At 46.6% G+C, this 23,190-nt stretch overlaps 1 protein-coding gene across 4 annotated transcripts; it reads left to right on the top strand.

The window, feature by feature from the left end:
- The first annotated feature begins 5,273 nt into the window (after nt 1-5,273).
- On the top strand, nt 5,274-14,910 carry CNBP (CCHC-type zinc finger nucleic acid binding protein). 4 transcript variants are annotated; one of them, XM_032458772.1, is made up of 5 exons: nt 5,274-5,431; nt 12,623-12,739; nt 12,859-12,951; nt 13,118-13,316; nt 13,840-14,910. In XM_032458772.1, the coding sequence occupies exons 2-5, from the start codon at nt 12,637-12,639 to the stop codon at nt 13,955-13,957; spliced, it is 513 nt and encodes a 170-aa protein (XP_032314663.1). In that variant the 5' UTR covers nt 5,274-5,431; nt 12,623-12,636; the 3' UTR covers nt 13,958-14,910. The 4 variants fall into 4 exon arrangements, with proteins under 4 accessions (XP_032314663.1, XP_032314662.1, XP_032314661.1 ...); XM_032458771.1 differs by having other exon boundaries at nt 13,115-13,316; XM_032458770.1 differs by having other exon boundaries at nt 12,623-12,760.
- The last annotated feature ends 8,280 nt before the right edge of the window (nt 14,911-23,190 follow it).

The following is a 23,190-nucleotide window of genomic DNA, read 5'->3' as shown; positions in this document are numbered from 1 at the left end:
GCATAATTCCATTTACATAACATTTTTGGAGGGACCACATTTTGGAAATGGAGAACAGGGATTAGGAAGGAAGGGGAGGGTGGGAGGGAAGTAGGTGTGTAACAGGGCAACAGGAAGTGAACCTTGCCATGTTGCTGCTGTCTAGTATCTGCAGTGCAGAAATAGATGCTCAGACCTACCCATGAGATCCGCTTGCATAGAACTAATAACACACACACACACACACACACACACACACACACACACACACACACACACAACAAGTGAAACTGAGGAAAGCTGAACAAAATCAGTGGGCTGTATGTCTTCAATATCCTGGTTGTGACATTGTATTATACTTTTGCAAGAAGTTACCACTGAGGGAAACTGGGGTTAAGCGTACATCGGATCTCTCTGTATTATATTATTTCTTTCAACTACAGATGAATCTACTATTATCTCAATAAAAATAAACAAACAAAAGAGACACCATGTTTCGCCTGTCAGACTGGCAAAAGTTAAATCATCTCCCAGTATAAAGTGTCGGCAGGGATTTGAGAAACCTGGCACCCTTACCCACTGCTGCTGGGAGTATTGTTTGGCGTGGCCGTTTTGAGTGCAATATGATGGGCAACCAGTAAAAGTACAGCCTCTTCACTGCCCACATCTCTCCTCTGGGTTTACCCGGGGCACACTCTCCCACATGTGCCTGAGGAGACCGGGACACCAGAGTGCTTGTTAGAGCTATGTATACCAGCAAAGAGGGTGGAAATAACATACATGTCCTCCAACAGAGAAGTGGATAAATAAGATCCAGTACATCTATAATACGTGGCAGTAAACAAATAATGAACTAGATAAGTATATATATGTTTATATGGATAGAGCGCAGAAATGCAATATCTGATATTTGATATTTAAATATCAAATTTAAAAAGCAAGGTAAAGATTGATATTTATTTATTCAGCAAATATCTGAGTGCCTATCATATTGAGGGAACCATTCTAGGAGCTGGAAGTACAGCTGAGAACAGACAAAGCAAGACAAAATCCCTTCTGTTCTTTAAGGGAATGCAAGCAAATCAGCAGACAGACAGGATACTATTTACATAAAATTTTAATTGTGCGTGTATCATTTGATACATATGTAAGTCATATAAAATTATATATAACTTACATGTGTATAGTTAAATTATTCATATTACAGATACCGAACTTATGTAACTTATACATATGATTAATACTATATTATATATGCTATAAAGTATATATAATACATTATAAATTTTATGTATTTATATAAATTATATATTTACGTAATATGCCCAAATTTAGATATTTATATATAAATGTATACTTTTTACATCTAGTTCATTTTTTTCTTATTGAGGTACAGTCAGTTTACAATGTTGTGTCAATTTCTGGTGTACAGCACAATGCTTCAGTCATACATGAATATACATATATTCATCTTCATATTCTTTTCATCATAAGCTACTACAAGATATTAAAATATAAAAAATGGATCAGAAGGATATAAACCAGTCTTATGCTATTGGGAGGAAGAGAAGGAAGTGGCACTTGGGGTAAAGATGGTTAAAGGGAACATTAGCTATATCTGTAATATGTTGATTACCTAAAAGCCATCCATTAACCAGGTATCAATTCAAATATTCTCTTTTGTAGTTACAATTCATAATTTAAGGACATTGTCATAGTCCTTATGAAAATTTAGAGTCTAAAGTTAATGTTTCTTAAACTGAAGTCTGAGTACATTCCTCACAATTGAGAAATTGATTACTGATTCATCCTTGCCAAAATCGTAAGTGACTAATTCATTAACTAGAATGGCATTAATTTCAAAGAAAGAGGCCAGAGACACAAGGAACAATTGTATAGTATTAGACTTGGGCCCTCCTTTTCTTACCTTCACTGCAATTACCTGGGTTAACCAGGGCACAGGTGCAGCCAGGAGCCCTTGTGAGTTGTGGGCGGCACCTGGTTTAGCTCATTTTAAAAGCGTCAGCTCTTCTGGGAACTTGTAGGAACTCTGTGCAAGTCTGTAGTTCTCCTTTAAATTTAAATTTAAGATAAGAGGATTAGACTAACTACTCTAGATTTTAGATTCTAATCCCCCAATTATACAGTAGTTCTTTTTCAATGTCATATGTAAAAATCAATTACGTTACTTTTATAGATTATGAGAGCTACATGATCAAACTTTACACTTTATAATGCCCTCTCATAATTCAACTTGAGACATTTGTAAAATATTATTCGGAAACAATTTAAGCACGCCATTATCTTCCTATTCACTACCTATTTCAAAGTTTACCTAAATAGTGTAGATGCTTGACATGAAATTACTTTTTTTTTTTAATGAATGCATCTACTTTTAGGGAAAAAATAGGTGGTTTTACTTTGAAAATTTAAAACTACTTGCAACTAAAGTTTTTCTTTTACCAATTAGTTTGCAGAAGTAGAGAGTTTCAATTTAAGATCCCAGAGGAGGTAACCAGCCAATGGAAGGCTCACTAAATGATCAGTCAGTTTTCGTATTTCCTGTATCGCCAGCTATCATTCCCCACTCTGTCACTGTAAGGACTCAATGGGAAATTGTCGGATAGTTTCAGTAAGTACTGGGAGGCCGGAAGCTTTGTGTTGAGCACCTGGGCCGCCTCTGAAGCTGCCCAGTCATTTGTTTACTCTTTGACCTTGGCAGATTGCTTCAATTCTCTGGACCTGTTTCCCCATGAGGATGGTAAAAGTACTTACCTCGTAGGGGTTTTGTGAAAACTTATAAAGAGGTTATAGACAATGCCTGGCAGATAGTGAGTACTCAATAAATAATGACAGTAATAGTGGATAATACTTTAATCGTAATCACTTTCTGCCAGGCAGTCTTGTAAGAACTTTATATATATTAGCTATTAGCTGTTACTAGCACCGTGTAACTGATTCCTTTTTCAGGAGTTAGCAAACTGTCTCTGCTTCAGAAGCAGACACGACAGGTGGAAACAACTTACTGTCCTTCACCTTACTTGCATACTTTCCAAGTAAAGTCAGAGACCCTTTCCCTGTTGGTAGACAGTAAGACATGGAAGGGTTCAGAGGGAGATACACAGTGTCATCTCCACTTAGCGTCTAAGGCTTGTGCTAGGCAGCTGGGCATTTTAAGCGGAAATGAGGAGTTGGCAGGTATCGCTGCTCAACTGGTACTCATTTTCAGGAATCCTGAATCATGCTGAATCATAGCATTTTAGCTGGTCCTCTCTCAGGACACTTAATACTTTCTTATGGCCCTTGTCATCCTGCAAGATCTTCAAGGGCAAGGTCTGTGTCTTAACGCGTCACCTTTGTAACCTCCGCAATGCTGAGCACACTACCTTGGGTAAGGCTGAACACTGGAGGGGTGGAAGAGGGTAAAACACGTTTCCAGGGGAGGGAAATATAATAGGAGCCTCTCTCTTCAAATATAGTTGGCAGTTTATCTTTTGAGTGGGGTGACTTTTTCCTTTATTTTCAAACATCTCTAGTGAAATAGGTGTACCCAGAGGCATATCCGTGCAACACGAGTCACTACTTAAACTCCATCGCAGACCTTCTCTGGAGACACCTATCCTGCCTCGTTATCAGCCTGCTCTATTAATAACAGTCACCACAGGACGCTGGACGCCAGGTAGAGGAGACACCGGCTGTTGCTCCCAGAGCCAGACATCAAAGACCACATGCTTTGTTTCCATTCCTTCCACTCAAGTCTTTTGCAATCTATACAACATCACGTCCAGCACCTCTATTTCACACGCACGCTCTTTTTTCTCCCTTAATATTGGGAACATTCAGTCCTTGGGTCTCTTATGAATATCAAATATTTTATGTAACACTGTGGTTGGAATGGTAAACAAAAGTCATGTCAGGAAACATTAGTTTATAGTTCCTAAGACAATTCTACCTTGTCCTCCTGGCCTGGTGTGGAGGGACAGAGGCTGGACTTCCTGCATAGCCTCTCCCATTGTACTGAGTCACTGCTAGGGCTTGGGAAATGCCTACTTAAGTGTCTGTGATTAGCGCACTGCTCTTCATCCTCAAATATTATAAAGATGAATCAGTTAGGGAGGGGAAAATCTATAAAGCTGTGTAAGCTTCTTGGTACTTTTCATACTGAATGTAAAAATATCTTTTAAGTGTCTTGATTAACAAAAGTTGAAGAAAAAAATCATTTGTCCTTAAAATAGTCCATGACCTCTCTGATAATTGCTACCCTTTCTTGTTGGGCACAACCTGCTAAGTGCTTCACAATGATTAAGTGATTTGAACGAGGTTTAACCCTGACTCAACACCTGTGCGCTTAACCACTCTGCCATACTGTCTCCTCGCCAGCAGGGATTCAAAAAGCCATGCAGTATGAGACTAGTAGTTTTAGGAACTTTCATGGCCCAGAGGACTGGGGGCTCTTCCATTTCTTTTGCATGTTTCTAATAAAAGCCACTCCAAAATGAGACACAAGATTCTGTCCTTTTCTTAGTTTCCATTGAGCAGTTTAAATTTATTTCGTTGTAACAGACTGTCAGGCAGCACATACAATCTCCTTTGGAGAAAACCCAAACTCAAGGCCACTCGGGACCGTGGCGGCCCAGGCCGGTGGCTCTCCGGCACTGCCTGCGGCCCTCGGGTCGCAGGGGACGTCACCCACAACGCGCCCCGCGGGGGACGGGGTGCTGGGCGGCGGGCCGGGGCCTGGGCCCTGCACCGCCCCCACCCGCTGCCCAGGGAGGGCCCGTCTCCTCGCCGGGACTTCTGCTTGGGAGGGGGTATGTCAGTGCTGGAGGCGGGAGCTGCGAGGCCTTCTGGGCTCGGCCAGGCCCCCCGAAAAACCCAAACAAATCTCAGGCCCGAGCCCGGAGCCCGGCCCCTGCGTGACTTGGCAGCCGGACTCTCCCAGACCCGGCGGAGCGGCCTCCGGAGGTGGGGCCGGGCCCGGCCGCGTTTGAGCCGAGCGCCGGGGGGCACAAGCTCTCCCCCACCCCGCGCGGGCCAGGCCACCCACTGCGACCCGCTCCCGGCGCCCGTCATCGCCGCTACCCGAGGGTAGCCGAGCCGGGACCCCCGCCGAGCCCCCGTCTCGCGCGGCCCGGGCTCCGGGCGGGAAAACCCGCGCGCGCGGCACGGCGGGAAAAGCGGTGAGCGCGGAGGGAGCGCCCCGCCCCCCGCGCCGCGTCGGGCGGGGCGGCCCTCCCGCGGGCGGCTCTGATTGGCCAGCCGAGCCCCACGCCCTGATTGGCCGCGTGGGCGAGGCGGAGGAGAGCCGTGCGCAGCGGCGTGTGTGGGGCCGTGTGCAGACCCGCGTGTGGCGCAGGCAAGGACCCTGAAAATAAACAGCCGCTGCCGTGCGAGCCGCCGTCTCCGGCCTGCGTCCGAGTCTTCGCCGCCGCAGGCCTGCTCCGACGCTAAGGTGAGGCCGGGGGCCGGGCTGGGGCTGCTGTGCGGGCTGGGCCCGCGGCGGCGGAGGGTCGGGAGCCGGGAGGCGGCGATGGCGGCCGCGCTCCGGCCTGCGCCGCTGCTGCGTCAGGCGGGAAACGCGGCCGCCGGCGCCGCCCCGGGTCCGGGGGCCTCCCGCCCTGCCCTTCCGCCCGGGCCGCGGAGCCGCCGCGCGTCGGGCCGCTCGGGCCGCCCGGGCCGCGCCCAGGCCGCAGCCTCGCCGAAGACGGGGCCCGCGCGTCCTTGGGCGAGGCCGGGGCTCCGGGGGCCGCGGAATGCGGGGCGGGGGTGGATTTGGCGGGAAGTTGCCGGGAGGGGCCGTGCGGCGGAGCCGGGCCCCTGTGCGGTGGAGGGGGATGGGTGGCCCCGGTGCCGGGCGGGGGGCTGCGGGCCATGTGCCAAGGGCCTGGGCTCCGAGGAGGGCCTCGAGGCAGCTCTGCGGTTAGGGCGGTAGGACACCCCACCGGGGGCCTGGGAGCCTTAGGGGTTCGCCCTGCGTACCCCGTAGCTTCCCGGCTCTTGAATTTTTGTCGTCTTTGAAATTCTAAGTTACTTGTCTTACGTTGCAGTTCGAAAAGGGGCAAATAGGGCCCTCTTTCCATGAACAGCATTAAGTTAGAGGGACCTTAAAAAAAAAACCTTGTTATTAGGAAACAAACCATGAATTTGTCGAACTTCCCAAATCACAGCAGCAGTGGTAACCTTCGCGTCGTTTCTTAAACGGGTGAGACGACTACAGTTTCGTCTAAGAACGAGGGAAGATTAGCTAAACTCCATTTGGATTTTCCAAGCGTAAAAAGCCATTAGCATGGCATAAGCGCCCACATTTGGGTTTGGGTGTTGATTTTATTATAGGTAAGGTTTGTGCTTGTTGCCACATGTTAACCACATGGCCTCAGCGACAGGGCATTTCCAAAGGAAGTGACTACAGTATCTGGTCTTGGGGGTCTTTAGGAAAAGAAAACATTGCTTAGTAATCATCTGGGGCTTCAGATAGTGTATTTCAGGCATTATTCAGAAGGACCCACAGAGAGAGTAAGATAAAGAAGCCATGACTCAGGATTAATTTTCGGATTTTTTTTAAGGTAATGAAAGGTTAATTTACGTCCTCACTTTGTACCCCAAAAGGACAAGTTTTTATAACTAGATTTCCCCCCTTTTTCTCGTTTCTAATTTTGCAAACACTACTGGTTAATTTCTGCATCACTAAGTTAACCTTCCTTACTCTTTTGCTTAAGCCCTGTAGATTGAGTGTAGGTTTTGAAGGTTTAAGGAGATGTATGAGAAGTTTCTACCTCTTAGGCTGTCCCCCAACCTGCAAAGCAGTTATTGTCAGACGCTTAAAAATTGCTGTGATAATAGCTTAATCAAAACACCTATTAAGTGCCACGTACATAGTTTCCTGCTGTTTTTTAGTTTGTTGAGCCTGATTCTTGTCTACAAGGAACTCTCTGTGTACTGAAATATAAAAGGAATAACATTAGGTTCCCAAGGGCTGAATTAAGGACTTAAATTTTTTTCCAATTTGGAACTCCTGGCAGTAGAGTTAAAAAAAGTTAACAGTGTGTATTTGTGTACTTACCTGTCACATCAGATAACTTGGGTAAGTTTTTTTTAGCAACCAGAGGTCCACATTCCTTTTCATATTGGTAACAAGATAGGTAGTTCAAACAAATAGAGTCTCTCTAAAATATTTGAGCCAAATCAGTGGAAGATTAAGGGGCATTTATCACAGTTGCATTTGAACATCTGGAACAGGCAGAATTACATTTTTTTAAGGTATTATAAAAAGGCTTTGTAATACAGTTTTAGATTGTTTGGATTTTTACTTTAAAACCTAAAGTCTGTGGTAAGTCCATGGGAAGGTACCACATGCATGCTTATTAACAGTGGAAGCACAATTTGACTAATTGGAATGATCTGCCTCTTGTCTAAACGCTTGACCACAAGAGAGATTTTGCTGCCTCCCCCCTACCCCGCCCTGTAGGCCTGAGAGTTTCTTTTCAAAAATACTTGGCTTCTTTCCTCTTCTCCTGACAGTAAGTGGGGAGCAGAAGACTGATGCCAAGGCCTGGTGGCCCGCCATGTGGAGAACACTTTCGGTACCGTCTCCTTTAATAGCACTGCTGTTTCGGTGGCGGCCGGCTGCTGCAGTGAGGGCAGGCTCTGGAGAGGTTCCCGTACACCACGCACCATTTTCATGTTGTGAAAAACTGCAGGGATAATAAAGTGGGAGCTCGTGGCCACCAGCATTCAAGTTGTAAGTGGGTGGCTTCTGTTAGCCAGGACTCTTGAGAGTCGCACGCTGTTCGCCAGGGAAGCTCCCTAATCACCAGTGAGGATGTTCACCTGTGAGTCAGGCTGCCAGCCTTTGGCTCTGTGGTTACAGCCCCAGGTTCTGCCTCGAAGAAGGTTAAAAGCTAATGTGGCTTTAAATTCACGAAAGCTGTGTGATGGTATACTGTGAGTAAATTCGTTCTTGAGTGGATTTTTAAACATTTATCGATTCTAGTTTTATTTTGACACGTCTAACTTAGTGACCTCCTTTGACAGCATTTCCATCCACTTTATCACTTCAGTCTGACAAAAGTCTCTGCAGGGCCTTAGAGCCACTGCTGCAGTACTGACTCCAGAACCTTCTAGTTGTATGACTGGGCAAGTGACTTGGTCTCAGACCTTCAGCTTTCTTATCGGCAAAATGGGAACAAGAATACACAACTTGCAAGGTTGTAGGGATTATAGGTAATGTGTCTTATTAACCCTTTAGATACTTAGCTACTAATTGAAACCCTTCAGGGCAGGCAGAAATGGATGTAAATCACCAAGGCCATGCTGTGAATGCAGGAACCAGGATGTAAGAACCCAGGACTGCCCCAGTATTGTACTCTGTTCTACATTATTCTGGCCAGAATGCAGGCATACACACTATAACTTGCTTCCTTCCATTCTGTTTGTAGTTTATTTTTATTACTACAGTCTGAAGTGTTTCAGTACCGTGTTGGAGCACTAAACCAACTTAACTAGAGTGTAATAATGGCTGAGTGCATTCAGGGGGCGAAAGCTCCACCGTGGTCTGAATGGAGTCAGGTCAACAACGCAAGTGAGTCAGGGCTCCCCCTGAGCTGGGGGACATGAGTTACAGCAAATGTGAATGAGTGCAACTGTGTTTGGAAAACCATACGAAACCGGCTACCCCGATCCCTGTCTACTGCTTTGTGTACGCTCCCCCACACTTGCCTGTTGATATTTATTTTCAGTGTATTTATAGTTACAGTCTTTTAATTCATTGGAACTCAGTCTTGACCATGTGCTGTTAAGATTTAAGTAGTTTACTGGTTTTATCCTTAGTATCAAAAGTCTGGTAGGATTTACATTAATGAAGACAAATTCATACAGCCGTTTGTGTTTTGGGGCCAATTCCAGGATTTAAGCCTTAAAGCCTAGATGAGGGTAAAATGTGTAAAATTCTCAGACCTCAGAGTTCAGTATACACGGCCCCTTTCGGTGACTCTTCAGGCTGCATCCTGACCGCCTTCCTCCAGCTCCTGACACGTGCCCCGTGCTCCCCTAGCACATCTGTAGGTGTGGTTTGTGTCCTGAAAATTCCATACACAGAAATCAAAATGGAGACATACCTATTCCTGTTGAAAATGTGAAGCCATTTGGAATTTACCCTTTTTCTTCTCTTACTGACCTCTTCTCCGTTCCATTCAGGAAGTAGACGTTATCAGATGGGAAACCCTTAAGCCTGCTGTGTAGACACTGGACTCAGTTCTGATCTACTGTCAGCAGTCTGACTGAGTGGGGGGAAGGGTGGAAAGGAATAACTACAGAGGCAGAGGACATACACCCTTTAGGGGTTTAACCTGAGCACCCGTCTGTCAAACACAAGGCACCTGCTGACGATTCTCATCACAGATCAGCTTCCTCTTTTCCAAGTAAGGACAGGAGAAGGGATCAGGTGTCACAGTAACTGGGTACGCTGGATTGAGCGGTTACTCCAGGCTCACTCCTGTGGTCCCCAAATCTTGTATTATGTAAGCCTACATGGGTATAGATATAACAGTGATTTTTAGCAGCAAAAGGGAAAAGAATGTGCTCTCCTGCCTGACAATAGTGAAAATACGATACTTGTTTTTAAAGTCAGTATATGTTTTGTAGCATTCCATAAAATATACTGAGGTCTAGTTGATTGTGAGTTCTTGGATTAATTGGAAGTTGATGGCAGGTGAGAGAGGTCCTGGCTTGGCTGCTGACTTTTTAGTGAGCTGGGGTGAAAATTTCTGTTAAATGTGGGGATTTTATTAGACAATCTGAAATACATAGTGAGTTCAGAGTGACCGTAGTCAGTCCTTAATGTGTGTAATTGAAAGTACGCTGTTACTTTAAATTAATGGTGCAGCAGGAGCTCAGGGCTTTATTGTCAGTGCTTGATCGGATTGGATCGGGCCTGGGCAGAAAACAGTTCATGATGATTGGTGCCCCCCCCCCCCCAACCAAGCCCTGCAGTTAAATACTGAGTTATGTAACTGCTACTAAAAGGGCAGTTACATGGGGTGTTAGGATGATTCAAAGGTGAATTATTAGTCTCTGCCCTCAAGGAGTATGGTAACAGGCAAAGTGGTAGTGCAGTCAGACAGGTACTGACAGAGTGCCCTGGGTCCTAACAGGAAGGAGGAGAGCTCCAGGCTGGGCCATGCGGTCAGATTCTTTTATAGAGTTGGCATTTGAGTTGGTCCCTGAAGGTTGCAAAAGGTTGTGACAGGTGGAGGCCGCAGGGGCAGGACAGTGCAGCAAAATCCCAGCCAAGAGCAGTCACAGCCAGAGAGAGTCACAGAGCCATAATTAATTCGCAGCTCTCTTATCTTACTGCCTCTAGTTTTCCTAAGGAATAGCATGAAATCCTCTAAAGATCTTGTAACTAAGTACCCTTGTATGTAAGATGAGCACTGGAGTAGGGACTTGCCTCCTAAGATAAGCAGGGTGCCTTTAAAGCACAGTGGGAATCAGCTGGGTCAGTGTTATGTAGAGACTGACAGGGGAGTCAGTGACAATGTTGTGGTCTACATCACTTGATTGAGACTGGCCTGGCCGAAGAGAGAGGGAGAAACAGTTCATGGAAAATCCACACAGATTAATTGGTTCTTGACTAGCTAAACTTTTAAAGCAAGTATTTCTATGCTGGAAATAGAGTTCAGATTTTAACTACTCACTTTATTCCCCTGGTAAACATCTGATGATTTGTAGTAACATAGTTCCTTTGTAGATTACCATTAGAAATAAACAAGAGGTCCTTTAAAGCAGGGGGTGCCTGGAACTGTCATTTCTTTAGCTTTAAAAATGCATATTGAATATTGGATTGTCATATTTTTCTGAAAGACCAAGTATCTTGTTGAAATATGAAACTATAAAAACTCAGAACTTGTCAAATTGCCTGGATTACCTTATAAAAGGAAGTGATCATTAGTGTAAACTCTTTGAGAGCAATAGTTAAATGTGTTCAAATTGTTCCGATTAAACTGGAGAAGACGCAAAATGAAAATAGGATTGAGGGGAGGACAGGGTGCCCTAAGCTGCTTTTTCCTGTGATCATTTTAGGTGCCATTCACTTTTTAATCCTGACTATTCCCTGTGGCGGAAACCAGCACTCTGCGTGACTCAGAGTGCTAGCACCAGTCTAAGGAAGCAAATGTAGTCTCGCATTTTGGAAAAATACATTTTTAATCTTCATTGACTGGTGTCTTTTGACTGGAAATGTGCATTATGCATCTGAAACAGTTGACTGCCAGTATCGCATACAGGCACCCTCCCCTCCTCCTTTTTGGTAATAAGTTTATATGGCAAGTGGCAGGAGTTGGTAGAAAGATTCCTCTGAAGATTTATCCTGGCTCTGAGTGCAGAGAGTTGGGAAAAGTATTTCGTTCTTTTGAATATTCGACAATGGAAACTTTTGAAACAACTTCAGCATGATTTTTGGTCATTCGATTTCTCTACAACATAATAATGAACCAGTGGCTCAAACTGGGGGACAAGGGGGGCTGATTTGACCGTTTTTCTAAGTGCTCTGGTTTTGGGCAGTTCGCCTGTCCAGTCAGTCTTCCTCAGTCGAAGCGGTATGCTTTGCTTGATCATGGTGCTTACGCTTGGCTTTGAGAGGTGTTTTGGAAACTTCATGTACCGTTGTTTGACACTGGAATTAAGGGTAAAAATGTTTAGCTATGGGAGTGTGGAAATGTAAGTTTACCTTGTCTTTAGCGAGTTTGTTTTTCAAAGACCGCTTTCCTAGGAGTGTGTCCTGCAACGTTCCATTCTGTTCTCTTCCACACTATTCTGTTCTAGGAATAGCCTCTGTTTATTTTTAGATTGTTACATAAGAAGTATAAAATGAATTTGCTTTGGTTGGAGTTTTGGTTTTGTTTTGAAACAATACCCAATAAAGAAGTCTATTGCAAAATTCTGAGCGGTCTTGTTTTAAATGTGAAATTACAGAAAAACTTGAAAATGGGAGAACAGAAGAGGCAAACAACCAGTCCCTGTGCTTTAAATGCTGTTGGTACTTACTTTGGTGTTTCTCTTTGTCGTTTTTCTAGTATTTTAAACATACCATACCCTCTAGAGACAATTTAAATCCTTCGTTTCTTTTAACATGTCCAGGAAATAACCAGCAAGCAGCACTACAGTGTAACTCGGTGCTGTGCTGGGGCGGGGTCCCTCCTGCAGCTCCCCTGGGTTGTTCCAGCTTTATAGCCAGTAAATGGCTTCCAGTTGCCCACAGTAAAGTTGACTGGCTTGTAACCGTGAAAATGTGTCCATTAAGTTGGACCTGGAATGAGGTATTAACTAAGTATTTCTAATAATGGATGTTCGTTGATACTAAGCCTCTAAATCCTATCACCCCATCAATAACTGAATTAATGTGTGTATTGATATCTGTATGCATAATCTTAATGACTTTAGAGATCATAAATTGTATGGGAGTATGTAATGTTTTGTCATTTGTTTTTCACTTCCAGTATATTTCATCATAGGTGTATAATGCCTAAGTATATAGTAGTGTGCTTGCTTTTTTCCCTCCAGAATAATGATCCAAAAATACCCCAAGAGGGAAATAAAAGCTAAAAGTAATTTCAAGTGGTTTAATGCTGTCATTTTTAATATTTTGAAGATCTAACTGCAGCCATGAGCAGCAATGAATGCTTCAAGTGTGGACGATCTGGCCACTGGGCCCGGGAATGCCCCACTGGTGGGGGCCGTGGTCGTGGAATGAGAAGCCGTGGCAGAGGTGGTTTTACCTCGGATAGAGGTATTTTTGTCGAATAAAAAATTTTGAAGTACTTCAGTATTCATTAGTATCAAGACTGGTCTAATTAGCCAAATTCTCTTCATTTCTGCCCAAAATAGGTTTCCAGTTTGTGTCCTCATCTCTTCCAGACATCTGTTATCGCTGTGGTGAGTCTGGTCATCTTGCCAAGGATTGTGATCTCCAGGAGGATGGTAAGTATTTAACACATCCTTCCATATCCTTATAGAACTTGGAGAGGTGAGCGTGTACTGCACTGGAAAAGAGTTTCCAGCTGAGGTTTTGAGTTGTATGGTTGGAAACACAGGAGCACGTTTAAGGTTTTATAGTCTTGGTCTGCTTCCTTCCTTACTGCTGAAGCCTGCTATAACTGCGGCAGAGGCGGCCACATCGCCAAGGACTGCAAGGAGCCCCGGAGGGAGCGGGAGCAGTGCTGCTACAACTGCGGCAAGCCGGGCCACCTGGCCCGCGAGTGCGACCACGCGGACGAGCAGAAGTGCTACTCCTGCGGGGAGTTCGGGCACATCCAGAAAGACTGCACCAAAGTGAAGTGCTACCGGTGAGCCGCTGGGGGAGGGGGGGCTGGCTGGGCCTCCACCCTAGCAGCAGTGATTACGGCGGCTGGACAGCGTTATACAACTTCCGAATTTTTAATGTTTTTAAAAAATGTAATTTGGAATTTTCATAAACTTTGTAGAAAAGCTTATAGTCATACACAGACTTGTCATGTAACCAGGTCTCTGCCCATCTGTGAACATAGCACATCATGTTATGTGCAAGTTAACCCGTGACATCTTAGGGAATAATGTGCCTAAAGACATAACATTTTGGCCAGAGTTTGGGTTTTGATGTCAGTTGGTCTCTTGTGACATTTTGATCTCAGGCTGCTCCACTGAGTACTTTGGTGTCCAGTTCCTCCTTCCTGCTCGTAGGTTAGCTGTTAGTAAGACGTACTGTCTTGAAAACAAATGTATTGCTTCAGTTGTCAGTGCTTTTTGTTCTGCAACAACTACTGCTTTGGTAAAGTTTTACATTTTCTGAGCACCATTGTGAACAATGTTGATTTAATTTCCTTTTTCTAGGTGTGGTGAAACTGGTCACGTAGCCATCAACTGCAGCAAGACGAGCGAAGTCAACTGTTACCGCTGCGGCGAGTCAGGGCACCTTGCGCGGGAGTGCACGATCGAGGCCACAGCTTAATGGTTTTCCTTTGTCGCCCCTCCTTTTCTGATTGATGGTTGTATTATTTTCTCTGAATCCTCTTCACTGGCCAAAGGTTGGCAGATAGAGGCTACTCCCAGGCCAGTGAGCTTTACTTGCCGTGTAAAAGGAGGAAAGGGGTGGAAAAAAATCGACTTTCTGCATTTAACTACAAAAAAAAGTTTATGTTTAGTTTGGTAGAGGTGTTATGTATAATGCTTTGTTAAAGAACCCCCTTTCGGCGCCACTGGTGAATAGGGATTGATGAGTGGGAAGAGTCGGGTCAGACCAGTAAGCCCGTCTGGGTTTCCTGACTACGTTCCCATGTAGGAGGTAAAACCAATTCTGGAAGCGTCTATGAGCTTCCGTAAGTAACTTTCATTTTAGCATAATGATGGCCTTGGATTGTCTGACCTCAGTAGCTATTAAATAACATCAAGTAACATCTGTTACCAGGCCCTGCATAGAACATACAGTTGAGTGGGAGTAAACAAAACAGAAAGACAACGTGCGTGTTCCTGGCTGTGCGAGAAAGCTCGGAGAACAGCCTCGTCGCAGCGTCGATGCTGGAGCCACAGACGGTGATGGCAGAGGTTTAGAACACGCTTTTTCAAAGACTAAATCTAAAACCCAGAGTAAACATCTGTGCTCAGAGGTAGCATAATTGGGAATTATTCAGGAGTTGCAGAGAAGTGCATTTTCACAGAAATCAAGATGCTATTTTTGTACACTGTGTCGCTTAGACAGCTGTTTCATTTGCTGTGATCAGTTTTTAAAAGTCCGATGGTAAAAGCAACTGAAGTCCCAGAAAATAGAAATGTAATTTTAAACTATCCAATAAAGCTGGAGGAGGAAGGGGAGTTTGACTAAAGTTCTTTCTGTTTGTTTGAAATTTTCATTAATGTATATAGTGCAAAATGCCATATTAAAGAGGGGAACGTGGAGGACTGAAAGCTGGCAGCGTGGACTTTTCTTTCTGTGCTTCTTCAGTCGGGGCTCCGGTGATGAAAAGTAGCGATGCTTCATTGTTTCGCAAAGGTACAGAAGATGCAGTGCTTTCTAGCCCATCACAGTGATGCCCTTCAGCTCTGTGTTCATTCTGAGCGGCTCTCACACCATGGCTGCTTCGGCATCTCCTGTTTTCCCCTGGGCTTCACAGGGATTTGGTATGTTGGGTTCCTTGTTTTTTTTCCTAGGACCTTATGTCAAGTGGAGGTGGACCTTAGGTGGCGCCTGGTTTAACGAGCTCACTTTATAGATGAGTTACTAGAAGCTTAACTTCTAGTTAAGGCAGTGCTGCCTGGGCCCTCATGTCCTTCCTGCCCTGGGCCCTCTGTACTTTTGGTCCCCACTCAACTGCCACAGTTGGCGGCCTGTGTTTTCCCAGTGTAGTTCACTTCCCCTTCACGGGGCCTTGCGGCTCCTTCGCCTTGGGTGTATGGTGCATTTTTCACCCTGGTTGGTATTTGATGATCCACCACTGAAGTGTTAACATCTGGGGTTTCGGCTGTGCTGGGTCCATTCCAGCTCGGTCAGGTTAATAGTCCAGCACAGGCAAGCAAGTGAAACCACGACACGGGTCCATCTCCCAGTAACACAAGCTTACGTGTTTCTTTTTCGTTTGATCTTTTTGCTGAGCCAATAGTATGTCTCAGGTGCTAACCGAGCACATTAAGTATCTTGATCGTTTTAGTTTATACCACAAATACAAAATAGCATAAGAGAAGCCCTGTTTCCAAAGGCATTACTGTTACCTATGATGGATTCAGGGCTGAGGGGGTGCACGTGAGGCTGTTTTCCTGAGGTTTCCATCCTCAAATAGGGTGGAAACAGAAAACAGCAACTGAGATACTGAGAACTTTAGAAGTGCTTTGCTGTGCACACCTTTTGGGCTGCATCTGTGGTACCCAGCGCTGCCTCTCGTTTGAGACCCTTTGGTTGCTACACAGAGTTGAGGACCTGTTCAATAGCAGATCACAAAGTGCTTGATGAGATAGCATTTCTCTACACTGACCTTGACCAAGCAAGTGCGGGGACTGTCACAGGGAAGCGGAGCTGACCGCGAGGACAGTCATGTTGCCTTGATACATGGGTGGTTTTGTCCCAGTGAGGAGGTTGGGGTTGGTGCCTGACCTGCTAGGGTTTGCTGCTGTTTCTGCTTCTGGCAAAGCTGTTTCTGCTCAGCTCGAAGCTTAGTCCTCGGGGACTTGACCGAGGGGCTCAGGAGGGGCTCTTGCCTCCAGGCCTTAGTTGTGTGCAGGGCATTTAGAGGAACAGTGAGCACTTGGTGTACCAGTGCATATACCCCTCACCCCCGATTTGACAGCAAACATTTGTCGCAGAGGCCTTTGGAAGGAAGGAGCTGGTGTGACGTTTTACCCCTGAGTGTTTCGGTGTGCATCTCGGGAATTAAGACGTCCTCGCTCAGGATCGCGATACCACCGTCACACTTAGCACTTCAACGTCACTTGCCCAGCACCACCTGATACCTGGTACAAAGGCCACACTGCTCAGTTGCATCTACTGTCCTCTGGTGTCATTCAGCTTGTGTCCCCTGTACTTCCTGGTCCAATGGCTTGGTTACTAGGCTCAGCGTTAGCTTGTTTGGCCTTTAAGATGTGTGATGTTGTATCTCATCAGTTTTACTGCTGATACAGAACTTGGTCATTTAAGGTGAACTCTTTCTTCATTGTAGTGATGATGGATTTCCTTTGAGAACTTAGTAATCTCTTGGTCTCCATTCTTTCACTTGATGCCTTTAATATTTTTTGTCCCCTGTGCAGGTGTTGCTCTGAGCTCATAAACCCACACAGTTTGTAGAAGTGAACGGTGTAAACCCCTCAGTTCAGCTAAGCCAAGCTGTATGAGAACGATACCACGTGTGTCATGGTTTTGAGGGTCGTGGTAAATACTGAATATCACTTGATGCCACATAGGGAAAAGTTGATTTTTTCTTTCTTTTTTTTTTTAAGAAATAGTCATTCCTGTTGAAACTGTAGGGAAGAAACTACCAAGGTGGACATTTTCGTGTAGTGCCTCGGAAGCTTTTGCCTGGGAAGATTGTGACTGCTGCACTTGGGTCGTCTTGATGATGATTCATGGAACGTGCTGTCCTTACCTGTAGCACTTCTGGGGGCAGGAGGCCAGGTGCCCGCTCTCCCGGTCGTGGCGGTGGGACTGGGGAGGGAACTGGCAGAGGCGGGCGGCCTGCTGAACTCTGCACTCTTGCTGAGCTTCCTGTCTAGGTGCGCACAGCAAAGAGCCACGCTGTCGGCCGGGCCACACCACAGCTGCGTTTCACTGCTTATCTAGCGAGAACGTTCCTAAAACGCCGCCTCGACTGGGCCGTGCAGTCTTGCTTTGACACTTTAAAAGCAACTGAGACGATTCCCCCTTTCCCCACAGCAGGTCAGTCAAGAACTCCCCTCCTCCCGGCAGAACCGGTGTGCCGAACCGCAGAAGAAGGCCACGGGGGCGGAGCTAACTCAGTGGCACTTGGTGACATCCGGGGCACCTGTGCACACTGCGCTTTCAGGAGTCCAGTGCAGCGTGGCACCGCGGGGTGCGAAGTGTGCCCATTTACCTCTGATAGTAGTGCCGGGCTTTGGCTTGATTGAGTCTTCCAGGACACAATCAGATTATCGCCGTCTGGTACAAATGCAGTTGTAAGTGCCAGAGGCAACATCTTGAGAGCTTGGGGCTGTCAAGTGAGTTTTCAGTGCACACTTGTCTTTTACCATTTATCTCACTCCCTGTTTTGGATGTGTTTGCCTTAATATACATTAGCACTTGTGACCTTAACTCCACAATTTAAAAGCTGGTAGAAGTTGTAAATTCTCCGAAAGATTTTGAGCACATTGTTTTTGCACTGGATCTGGTATGTGACACTAAGCATTAGGCATTCCATTGCTGTGTGACCTGAAGTATTAGGGGCTGCTGCTTGGACCCTGAGCTGCGAGCTCTGCAAAGCACTGAACTGCTAAAGCAGTTTAAACGGGTAAATCCTAACAGCAGTCTTAGGAGTAGGTGTGAGGACCTTCTTTGCTAGAAGTAGAGATACAGACATTTGGCTTGAGTTTGTCAGGTGGGTCCTGAGCATCAGCATTTTGTAAGCTTCCAGGTGATTCGGGGCCACTGGGTTGAAGACCACTGGGATGAGTGACCGTGGCCATGGCCACAGTGGTGCAGCTGGGACTTGACAACCAGGGCGGTGTTTATGCTCTAAGTTACAGTGGTTTACGCACGCGCAGTTATCTTTTCTCGCTTGCCTTAGAACGGAAGGAGCACTCACTGAACATAGCTGCTTCACGTCCTTTGTCCTTGGCAAGGCATGAAACTGCTGTCTGTAATCTTTCTGTGAAGGTTTCGGTAGCAAGCTGTGGTGGTAAGCCTGTCTCTGAGGTGGCTGACACGTGATGGCAGGGATGGTCGTGCTGGTGTCCCTAGAATCAGACCTGCTGTCTTTGGCTCTTCAGATCCTACACTTTGACTTGTTAAAAACATACTTTCCTGAAGGCCTGAGGGGACCAAGGCAGCAGCACCCAGTCGCGTGGGTCCCTTTTTGTCCACTGTGGTCTCCGTTTTCATCACGGCCTTTTCCTCTGAAGGTGCTTTGCAGTGTGAACCGGGAACCATGGCCGAGACCCTGACTGTTCGTCTGCTCCAGAGAACACAGCCAAGTGACCAAGCTTAGGCCAGAGTAATTTGGTGGCAGGGAGGTGGTTAATTCAGGGATTTCCGTCGTCGCTGAGATGGGCTTCCGTCACAAGCGTGGCTGCCTACACTCCTGGTCATCCTGCCTGGAGTGACCATCCAGTCTGTTAGGCGCTGGAGCCACCCCAGCTGCTCTTTGCTTGTCCTCTGCACCCGGTAATGATGGTCACACAGCAAGCAAGGTTATCACAGAGGGGCCTCCACTTAAAGTGGATGCATGTGGGGTGGGAGGGAGGTTGGGGGAGCCCCCAAAAAGAGAGTGGGGGGCTCCTGTCATTTGACCTGCTGCGTTTAGACTTCCTGGGTCAGGTCAGAGATGCACACACCAGGGACATTTTCTCAGCACTTGATGCTCGCGTGGCACCCCTACCGTCTGACGCAGCCTCACTTGATCTTGGAGCTTTTGAGAGCCTTCTAATCAGGAACTGAGACCTGGGTGAAGGTTTCAGGGTCGAGAGAAGATTTCTGGCTGGCTGAAGCATAAGCCTGCTCAGGGGGCGGGCGTTCCTCAGTGCCTCCAGGTGACGTTTCTAATTTGGGAACATGAAACTACTTCTGCAAGTGATACGGCCTCTTTAATACAGATGAGGTGACATCGCCTCCAGGCTGTGGCAGCTTGCATGCCCAGTAGTATTTTGTGTGATGATTCCCACAGCACGAACAGAGACCAGAGCTTGCAGTCACAGACCCCAGGAGTCAGCGGGTGTGACTTCTAAAACCTGGTGAAGTCACGTCCAACTTCTTCCCCAAGGGCTGCTGGTGCCTCTGTACCCGGGTCCCCGAAGCCCTCCTGGTTTCAGCAGCAGAGCTGTGCTCACGTTGGAAGCCGTGTAGCATCATGTAGGCGGTGTGGGCTGTGGTGTCCCCGACCACATTGGAATCTTGGCTCCAAGTCAGTTGTTGGCTTCTGTTTATTTGAAATTGAGCAAGTAGCTCTAAGCTCATCTGTAAAACGAAAATCAAAACCAAAACAAAAACCTGTGATGCAGAATCACTGAAGAATTTCGTGAGCCACAGTTGGTAAAGGGCCTAGCCCGGAGTAGGATTCTAAGTGATCCCTATTACTTGTTCTCAACTTCCTACAGCGCCAGCAGACTGCCTGCCACTCGAGAGGAATACCTCCCTGTGCTTGGCAAGTCTGAAACAGGAGTGGGTGAGCCGGTGCTGGGACACCTTCAGTGTCCGGCCGCCAACCCCAGGGCCTCTGGAAGGCAGCAGAGGACACGTGAGGGAAGCTGGCCGGCTGGGCAGGAGACGAGGTGGCGCTGCAGGAGCCTGGAGAGGAGCCGCGCCCCTCCAGGGACCGCTACTCGGCCCCGCCTCATGGAGGGGGTCTCTAACGTGTGATGCGCGGAGGGAGCAGCTGCCATTTTAAACCGCGTTTAACGCAAACCTGAGCAACACTAACGATCAGTTTTTCTTGGGCATTTAGATCTTGATTCCAAATTAGTTTACATTTTAAACTTTGATTAGAAGTGTGATTTGGCTTTGAAAATTTGAAACACTACAAATACAATGCTATAAAGTTTTATTAGTAAGTAAATTTTTCTTACAAGTTTGTGATGTTCCAGCCATACACCTTCCTGGAGATTCTACCATATTTCATTTTTATTCTTTTCATTCTTTATTCAATATTTAGACCTAAAAGAATGCCATCTCAGGTCATCACTGTGGGGTTTCTGGTATATTGGGCTGGTTAACTCTAGGTTGGGACACAGGAGCCCAAAGTTGATTAAATGAAGCCTGAGATGCCAGAAGCGAGGTTGAATCCTCTTTCAGAAGAGTTCCCCTTACTACATTAGTATCCGACAGGTCTCTTAATTCCTACCTTCCAAACACTTTAAATGTTTGAGCCCTTTTTTCCAGAGATAAAGTGTTCTTAGGGTAGTTTTCAGTAGGCCACAGGTGCTGAGCAGGCCTTTTTGTTCTTGGTAGAGTTTATACATTTTCTGGACTGTCTGGCTGGTTGGACATTTCTATTTACTTCTTCACAGGTGAACAGGTACACACCTATACAATTAAGAATCCTTAACTATTTTTTGGTACACGTTTGACTTTTCTTACAAAATGATGAACTCATGGCCTTTTACGAATTACTTATTATTTTATTCTCATATTGTCACATCCATATTTTCTGGTAAGAACAGAATATTCCAAGATCCACTCTGATTTTTTTCTTACCCCTAGACAAAGAATCAGCCACTGCATTCATTTCCTATTAATGCGGTAACTTAATTGGATCTACAGAGTCCTTCCGTCATGTAAGGGGGTATTTACAGGTTTGGGGGATTAGGACATGCACCTAAAGGGAGGGTTTTCTACCTACCCCAGTCTGGACTCTGTCCCCTAAAGATTACGTGGAAAAGGCATTCACCTCATCCCAACATCACCAAGTGTCAACTCATCACAACCCATCAAAGTAAAAATCTCACCTAAATCTCATTGGCTCCAGAGTCCTGGATCCCACGGTCCTACATCAGGGACGGACCAGTGAGAGTGGGTGTGAACCGTTCTAGGGCAGAACTCCTTATCTGTGGTTCTGTAACAGGTCATCTGCTGCCCAAAATAAGAGGGCGGGCATAGGACACCAGTGAGACACTGCCCTTCAAAACAGGAGACAACGGAAGGGAAAAGGGTGGGGCACTGGTCTCAACCAAGTAAGAAATCCAGCTGGGCAAACAGTCTTAGAGCCTGAAAATACCCTTTGGGCTTGCGCTGCCTCCCTAGGAGCTACCCATTCTTTCCCACAAAGGGCAGCCTTGGTTTATGGCTGAGTACTTGGTGGAAGCCTGTTTCCTACCTGCAGAATTTGGGGAGTTCAGCAGCCTGCTTTCAAAATCTGTCCTCTCTGCCCTCACAGTCCAAGTTGGTAGGGATTCTGCTGGTGTAAAATTTTCAGCCTTGTGGTCTCCAGTGTATGTCATGAGAACTGACTCCATTAGACAGGGGCTATCTGCACAGATCCCTGGGTAACCCCATCTTTATTCCCGGCTTGTGCTGGGCTGGTTCAGGGGACCCATGAGCCACACCTAATCTCTTCAAAGAGCCATCTGTCCTTTTGGTCCTTCTGAGGCACTAGAAGTTTGCCACACCCTTGGCTTCTCCAGAGCATGCTTCCCTTGGTGGGGAATCTCCTAATTTTAACATCTTTCACAGTATGGATAGACTGAGAATTTCTCAAACGACTAAGTCCAGATTCTCCCCTCTTCCCAGATTTCTCCCTTTGCTGTTGCATTTTACCATAAGTGTCGTAAGCCTGAAAATCCCCTCGTTAAACATCCAAGTTGACTGTATTCAAGTTCTGGTTCCCCGGTGACCGTCGGGCACAACTGACTTCAGTTTCTACCACCGGATGAGGATTCTGCTTTCTTCCAGCTTCCAGTGACAGTCCTCACTTCCGTCTGCGCCCTCACCGGCAGTGCTCATGGCCCTATTTCTCCTACTGGTCCGTTCATGAGGCGTTCCCCCAGGCGGTGGATTTCTCAGTGTCCTCCTCCTGAGTCCTCACCAGCAGAGCCAGTAACATCCACATTTCTGCTAACAGTCTGCACAAAGCATGCCAGATATTTTGTCCTCGTAATTCTTCCAGCCTCGCCCATGGCCCAGTTCCAAAACCACTTCTCCATTTTCAGGTATTCGTTGCAGCGCACTCCACTCCCAGGTACCAAAATCGGTACTAGTTTCAGATTGCTGCTGTAACAAATTGCCACAAGTTTAGTGGCTTAACACAATGATTTATTGTAATTCTGGAGCTCAGAAGTTTGAAACGCATCTTATGGGACTAGGGAAAAGTAGGGCTGCTTTTCCTCCTGGAGGCTCTAGGGGAGAATCCTTTCCTTTTCCTGCTCCTAGCGGCTGCCTTCTTTCCTTAGTTCATGGCCACGTCACTCCAGCCTCTGCTTCTGTAGTCATCATCTCTGACTCTGAGCCTCCTCCTTATAAGGATCCTTGTGATGACATTGGGCCCACTGCATCATCCAGTGAGTTTCAAGCTCCAGGAAGTCAGGCTCTTACTGGTTTCGACTCTGAAGGAAACTTATTGGTTCATCCAAGTGAAGATTGAGCATGGGACCCAGGCAGAGCCTCTTTCCGCAACTCAATAACGTCACCAGATACTAAGGATTGCCTGCCCTTGGAGTCTGAAAGTGGCTGTCAGCCTGGGCGGGAATCCCCGCATCCTCACGATACTTCATTTCTGAGTTCATTTCTGAGTTCAAGGCGGCGGCTGTTCCAGTCAGCAGAGAAGGGGAAAGGGCAAGGCACGTCCATGCTTTCCACGGCACACACCCCTCTCATCCCATTCCCGTGGGCCGCATTTACCTGCAGACCCGTGCCTACTGTCAGGGAGGCGGCACGATGGAGGCAGGGTGACCATGTGCCACCCAAACGTTTAAGGAGAAAACTTGCCATGGTTCATGCTTGAGATCCTGGTGTCTAACCAAGGACCCGTCTGTCCTGCCATTCTGAACCACATGTCAGCTGCTCCCCGCGCTGGCCTGGGCCTCCTGGCTGCAGCCTCA

Source organism: Camelus ferus, chromosome 17, assembly GCF_009834535.1.
Source record: "Camelus ferus isolate YT-003-E chromosome 17, BCGSAC_Cfer_1.0, whole genome shotgun sequence".
NCBI classification, from domain to species: domain Eukaryota; kingdom Metazoa; phylum Chordata; class Mammalia; order Artiodactyla; family Camelidae; genus Camelus; species Camelus ferus.
Note: the sequence above shows the minus strand (reverse complement) of the source record. Positions and strands in the feature narration are given on the sequence as shown.

What these genes read in the sequence shown, in the direction of transcription:
- CNBP (XM_032458769.1), top strand. Translation starts at nt 12,637, where the DNA reads ATGAGCAGCAATGAATGCTTCAAGTGTGGACGATCTGGCCACTGGGCC. An exon ending in TTGTGATCTCCAGGAGGATG is followed by an intron (nt 12,952 to 13,114) that starts GTAAGTATTTAA and finishes TCCTTACTGCTG; the next exon opens with AAGCCTGCTATAACTGCGGC. An exon ending in ACCAAAGTGAAGTGCTACCG is followed by an intron (nt 13,317 to 13,839) that starts GTGAGCCGCTGG and finishes TCCTTTTTCTAG; the next exon opens with GTGTGGTGAAACTGGTCACG.